At 40.6% G+C, this 6,783-nt stretch overlaps 1 protein-coding gene across 1 annotated transcript; it reads right to left on the bottom strand.

Annotated features, from left to right (window-relative positions):
• Positions 1-566: 566 nt before the first annotated feature.
• On the bottom strand, positions 567-3,455 carry LOC121995467 (putative disease resistance RPP13-like protein 1). The gene is made up of 2 exons (XM_042549200.1): positions 2,619-3,455; positions 567-2,513 (listed from the first exon to the last, which is right to left on the bottom strand). The coding sequence occupies exons 1-2, from the start codon at positions 3,453-3,455 to the stop codon at positions 567-569; spliced, it is 2,784 nt and encodes a 927-aa protein (XP_042405134.1).
• Between the last annotated feature and the right edge of the window lie 3,328 nt (positions 3,456-6,783).

The following is a 6,783-nucleotide window of genomic DNA, read 5'->3' on the forward strand; positions in this document are numbered from 1 at the left end:
ATTAACTTATGTAAAATTTAATTATAAATTTATGTTTTAATTTTTTTTATTAAGTACACAACAATATATAATTATTTTTAATTTTTTTAATTTTAAATTATTTATAATATACTACAAGTAATTTTTGGTTAAGTTAAATAAAAATATATATATAAAGAGAGAATGTCCTATAAGGAAATTCAAGGGTGTTCTATAGGAAAGTAACCACAAAATTAATCGACCATTTGGGATAACTTTGATATTTGGCTCGGTAAAACACATTTATTTTGCTCAATAGTCAAATTTAATTTTTTAACAATCATAAATAATTTAATTATAAAAAAATTAACTTATGTAAAACTTAATTATAAATTTATTTTTTTATTAAGTACATAAAAATATATAATAATTTATTTTTTTAATATAATTTTAAATTATTTATAATATGCTACAAGTAAAATAAGAATAACATACGTTTCGTACATGCATTAAATTAAAGTTTCATTTAAATTACAAGTACAGTAACATTTAATTTAAATGGTAATACCGCAGTTAAAAAGTAACAAAAAGAGCCTTAACAGTGGAGCTCAAACGGCTTCTACTGGTCGATTTTGCTGAATGATGATTTCATGTGCCTTCACCGTGATGACCGTACGGGAAGGCAGCACACTGTTCTTCTCTTCCCTTTCCCTGTCGATACGATCCAAAAGCCAGTGTGGGAGTTCAGTCGAGTCCCGTGCGAGGATCAAATCAGGGCAATCGTCCATTTCCATTGTCTCTCGCCTTCTGAATTCAACCTCACTCAACTGATCGCGGGTAGAAACGACGACAGTCTTCAGTCTGGCGGCGCAGTAGATGCTCTCCGGAAGTCCTCTGAGCTTTGGGCAGCCCGTAAATGTGCACCGTGCCAATCTTGAAAACAGCTTCAGGCTTCTTTCTTGTATTGCTCCGACCTCCTCGGACGCAGCGTACAACGTCCACTCTTCCCAATTCGGCATGCCCGTGAATTTCAGGAATTCGAGTCTTGGAAATGCCACGGCTTGAGGGAAACAGACGCCGAGAAACTCAGGCCCGACCTTTCTTACCGCCGACGCTTCTTCGATCTTCAGGAATTTCAGCCGAGGCAGCTGCCCCAGCGGCGGGAGCTCCGTGCAGCAGGGGAAATTGCGGAGAATCAGGAATTCGAGGTGAGGAAACGAAGTCCCCGACGACGTCGACATCATCCAGTTGGGAAATCGCCGGCCTGGGAAGTTGTGGAGAGTAAGTTCCTCCAGGCTCGACGGAGGAAGCAGTCCGCTGCATGTCTTCTCAGCAGCTTCTTTTTCGCCGTCATCTCGCTGTTCTCGATTCGTCCATGACAAAGACAGATGCCTGAGAAGTGGTTTGTTCTCGAGCACCAAGGGTCCGGCCATTAATGTTGCCCTTTCCAGCTTACTGGCGGTCAGATATCTGAGATTGGACAGAGACCGCAGCTCTTCCATGTCACACCCGTCGTCCACGTTGGTCGGCAAATCACCATGGCCGACGACGAATCCTTCGATGTGATTAAGGTTTGTCAAGCTTCCCATTCCTCTGGGCAAATGAGTCAACGGTGTTCCTTCAACTCGCAGACACCTTAGCATACCCAAGCTCGTGACGGCCTTAGGAATGCTGCGCAGCGACTCGCACTCGGCGATGTTCAAAGTCTGCAGGTTCGCAAGGCGCCCTATGGATTCAGGTATCTCATATATCATCGTTCGGTCAAGGTCCAAGTATCTCAGAAGCAACAGATTCGTGAAAATGAAATCTGGAAGACGTTCAATCTGCGTATCGCACACATCCAATACTCGAAGATTCTTTAATGCTGGGAGTGCAGCTGCCTCGTCTTCGATTGTCTTTGTTTCAGGGCAATCGTAAAGTTGCAAGACTCTCAGACTCTTCTGCTCAAGAACTGCGCCAGGAAGCCTTAGCGTGTCTCCTTTGCTTGACATCCACAGTCGACGAATCTGTGTTGATGGGTTTGGGTTTGTGTCTGCAACTCGGCCATCACTGATTACAAGTGCTTCATCTCCGATCAAATTAGTACCAAGAGCTCGCAAAAGGTCGTGCATGGAGTAGTGAGTCTCGTCTGCAGATCTTGGATCGAGCTGAAGAAGATTTCTCATAACTAGTTCTTTGTAATAATCCTCGGCCACCTCTTCCATCAGTTCACCATTTGGCGCATTGATCAATCCTTCCGCAATCCAAAGCCGGACGAGGTCAGCCGTAAATGATACGTCAACGTAAGAAGCACAGCAGAGGAAACACTGCTTGAGAACGGATGACAAATCCTCATAGCTCAAGTACAAAGCTCTTGGTAGTTCATCCTCATTGTTTCTCATTCTCCATGAATCACTTTCCACGACTCTTTCCCAATCTCTCCTTGTCCTTTTCTTGGAAATCAGCACTCCTGCGATCAACTTTATTGCCAAAGGAAGCCCATCGCATTTTCTAAGTATTTTAGTTGCCATTTCATCCAGTTCAGGGTTCTCGTTCTCCTCGTCCTCGAATACCACCTTGTGAAACAATTCCAATCCATCATTTTAGTTGCCATTTTCATGTCTACTAGTGACTAAGATTATGCCACTGGATTTTGCATTTAGAATGGGATTCCTCAATACATCTCTCCACGCATTTACGCTCCAAACATCATCAAGCACAAGGAAGAATCTGTTAACCAGAGCACCAACAAGTTTGGATTCTAGTTCTTGTATGCTTTGAGCTTCATCATCACTCCCTTTTGCGTTCTTCAATAGTTGCTTGAGTAGCTCTATTCCTTTGTAATTCTTGGACACATGGATCCTTACGCGCGTTGGAAAACTATTCTTGATTCGTTCGTCATGGAAAATTTTATGAGCCATAGTGGTCTTGCCAATACCACCCATGCCAAGTATCATGCGGATGAGAGTTTGTGCATCATTTTCAATCTTGGCCCCTACGATGTCAGCCTTAACCTCTAAAGAAGTGGTCAAACGTTGACTTGTGGGATGATCTTGCGACCGTTGATGGCTAATTAAGGGCACTAATCCTGCTATTATTTCACTATCATCTTTAATCTCTTTCAGTCTATCATTAAGTCTTTCAAAACTCACAGCAATCTCATGGCGGAACTTGGTACATGCAAAGCAAGAAGCAAGCAGAGTGAAGGGACGGCTTACTAGTGTAGAAGACGATGGCTGAAGGCTCATTAACTCGCTGCCACCATGAAGCGTGCAGAGTTCGATGATGTCTTCGGCGTCGTAGACTATGCCTTTTAAGTCCCTCAACCAAATATTCACTCGATTATCTTGGTGCCTCTTCTGCTCGGCATCCTGAAGGTAGGGGCTGAGTCTTTCCAATCTCCTTTTAAACTTTTTGATCTCTTCCTTCACGCCGATCACTTTGCAGATCTCTCCCTCAAGAAAATCTGTTAGTTTTGTGAGGTATCTGGTGACAAGCAAGTCTGGGATCATCGCCATTTGTGGAGACGGGAAAGAGGCTCTTCGGATCCAGAGCCTTCAAATGAAGATGTGGTTGACTTGCTCTGTCGTTGTCAGTAGAAAGTTGACTTTACGGCGCTGGCCACCCAAAAAAATAGATCTACCATAGAGAGAGGTAAATGTAAGTAATTAAAATGGGTAAGAGTAATTAAAATATAGGTAATCAATCTAATAGCCGGCTGTCTAATTAGTCAGTTCTCAAATGGTAGGTTGAATTTTATTTTATTTTTATTGCTTAAAGGAAAAATACTTTTAACTTTCTTCTATGTTGTTTATCAAATAGCATTTTGCCACCTATATTTTAAAAATAACATTCAATCAGACTAAAATCAAATGTAAAAAAAATTATAAAAAATAATTCTGTCTTTAGTTTTTTAATATTTTTTGATAATTTTAAGAAAAAAAAATCATATTGAATTTATTGATAATTTACATCTATTTCTATTTCTTTTATTGATATCTGAACTAATTTTAGAAAATTCAATACACTAATTAATATTTTTAATACATGTATGATCGCTGACTTACTAATTAAAATAATAAGTTATATGTAACTTTCAACAATATATAAAAATTAATACTTAATTATACGAATAAAATAAAATTAATTAGTTTAAAATGTATATTTTTGTCGCTCGACTGCGTAGCCTTCAAATACAATGTATAATAATTATTTTCTTCATTTCTCCCAAAATTTAAAATTTTAAATCTGTCCCTGTCCATGATTATATAAGGTTCCGCGAAAATAGACGAAAGTATAATTTTCTTTTCTTACGTGAAGGTAAATTTTCTTCATCTTCTTCAAGTTCTTTTGCTTTTTCATACATGCACATGAGTCTCGCATCTCAGTTCATCACCGACTTAATCATCAAAGAGGGTAACACCGACAATGTTAACCCTCAGCTAACAAACTTTGCTTTATAAGACACCGAGAGCGGACGCACCGACAAACCGACATCAATTTCTATACTCCTTACTGAACTGTCAATGATTGTAGGAGGCTTCTTCACCTTCAATGAAGGAAATTCTTATTGAGCTTTTACTTGTCTTAGATTAATAACCACCTAAGTTATAACCAAGTAAACTCTGATATATCTTACTCTTTTATATTATTTATTTTAATTGTTTAATTAATAGTCGATCCTTGCTAGCTCCAAAGTAAAAAAAATTTCTAACTCTTATTTCATGGTTATTCACCCCCTCTAGTATATAGAGCCGTCAATTTGGGTTGGGTCCGTCAGGTTGGCCCACCCCGCCAAACAATTTAAGTGGGTTGGGTTGGAATTTTATCAAACCAAGCCCATCGTGGGCCGACCCGCCTAGGCCCGCGACCCGCACGGGTCGGCCCGCTCGGGCTTGGGTTGGCCCGCGGGTCAAAAAAACACATGTAAGCTAAGTTTTAGGTCAATTTATTATTTTTCTTTATTATAATTTTGAAATAAAAATAGTACTTTTCATCCAACATAAGTACTCGTTTGTGTTTATTTATATTTAAAATATATGTTTATGTATACATTTAATTGTAGAAAACTTTTTCGAAGTAAAATGTTGAAGATGTGAAATATTTTTAATTTTTTAAAAAATTTTTGATGAGCCCGCGGGTTGGCCTGCCAAACCCGCAACCCGCCTTAGAATGGGTTGGGTTGGAAATTTCCCAACCCGCCAAGTTGGCGGGTTGGCCTGTCCCGCCCCATCAAATGGTTAGCGCACCACGGGCCGACCCGCCCCGCCACGGGTTGGCCCGTCTGACAGCTCTACTAGTATATATATACACAAATTTAAATACCTATCTTTCATCACCAAAAGATGTAAAATGAAAAAAAAAAAAAAAAACACAACACATATCCTGTAGAATTGTAGGCATGTGAGAGGGGGAGGGTTAATCATATGATTTTAAAAATATTTTTTTCCAATTTTTAAACCAAGTGCGCAGTTGAAAATACTTAAGCACAAAAGAATGAGACAAGACACAAGATTTACTTGGTTCGGAGCCTTCGACAACTCCTATTCAAAGACCCAGGCCCTTTAGACCTTTCCGAGGTAATCCACTGAATTTGAATCTCAAATGCAAATTACAATGGCAAGTGTAACACCCTACACTTTACTATGCAAATATAATAATAAGCATGCACAATAATAGATTCCTTACCAACATGAAGATGTCGAAATGGATATGCTTGTGTGTTGGTATCGATCTGCCAACAGCGGTCAGATGTAGTTGACTAACAATAAGGCAGTAATGCGACGTAGCGGTATGAAGTTGAAGCAGCTGGATGGTTGAGAAATTGCGTAGTAAATATGTAGTTAAGCCTCCGCTCAAACCCCTCTTTTAAACAGTGTTGGAGGCACCTCCAAGGGTCCAGGGCGCCTCCAATAACGCTTATCCGATCCACAACCTCTAGTATTTATCCGCGTGAGGGTGCCTCTATCAGCTCCGAGGTGCCTCCAATGGACTCTGAGGTGCCTCCAATACGCTTCGAGGCGCCTCCCCGCAACGAAACTCTATCCTCAAACTTTATCCACATGGGGGCGCCTCCATTCAACTCTGAGATGCCTCACCACATCACCGAGCCGCCTTGAGTACTGTTCATCCGAGACTAACTTTTACATTTTAGCTCCTATAAAATATGTTAGTCCAAATAACAAAGATACCCTGCAAAATAAAGTTAGCACATGAATATAATAAATTTATGACTTAGATCTTGTTTTACCAATACTAGGATCTGCACTGCCAATGCTGCATGGGTGAGCATCACCACGCGGCCTAGGTCACTCTCCCAGACATGGTCGTGTGGCACTCCAAGATGGTGTCTTTGTCCTTTCGTTAGCTTGCAGATTTGTCTTCAATCATAAATTCTTCACCAAATACGACTCCTGCCTACAGAAAATGCACAAAAGCAGATCTCTGACAAAAAGAGTAAGTATGCTAAAAGCAAAGCTAGAAGTATGAAAATGCATAGATAAAGCATGCGCAAAATATGTGAATGTTCGTCAAAACATGCTAAACTAGTGTATACAATCTAAGCACATCAGGTGCTCTCGCTGACGGGTCGAAGACTCTGAAGGCGTGGATCTCCTGCTGGTGTGGACCTATAAACACAATGCCAAGCCGAGGAGGGGTTCCCCGGCGATGGCCCTCCGACGCTCAAGTCAAATCTTCGGCGAAAGAAGTAGAGAACAAGAAGCGAAAACTGTAGCTATAGTAGATGAATGAGTATACCTCCGTCGAAGTCTGGGAGTCCTTATATAGGACTCCCGGAAGGCGCGTGCACGCTTCTCGAGGTGTGCCCACTCCTCAAAGCATACC

Source organism: Zingiber officinale, chromosome 6A (assembly GCF_018446385.1).
Source record: "Zingiber officinale cultivar Zhangliang chromosome 6A, Zo_v1.1, whole genome shotgun sequence".
Classification (NCBI taxonomy): Eukaryota; Viridiplantae; Streptophyta; class Magnoliopsida; order Zingiberales; family Zingiberaceae; genus Zingiber; species Zingiber officinale.

Coding starts and splice junctions, on each gene's coding strand:
- LOC121995467 (XM_042549200.1), bottom strand. CDS start 3,455: ATGGCGATGATCCCAGACTTGCTTGTCACCAGATACCTCACAAAACTA. Junction 2,514..2,618: donor GCGTAAATGCGTGGAGAGAT/GTATTGAGGAAT, acceptor TTGTTTCACAAG/GTGGTATTCGAGGACGAGGA.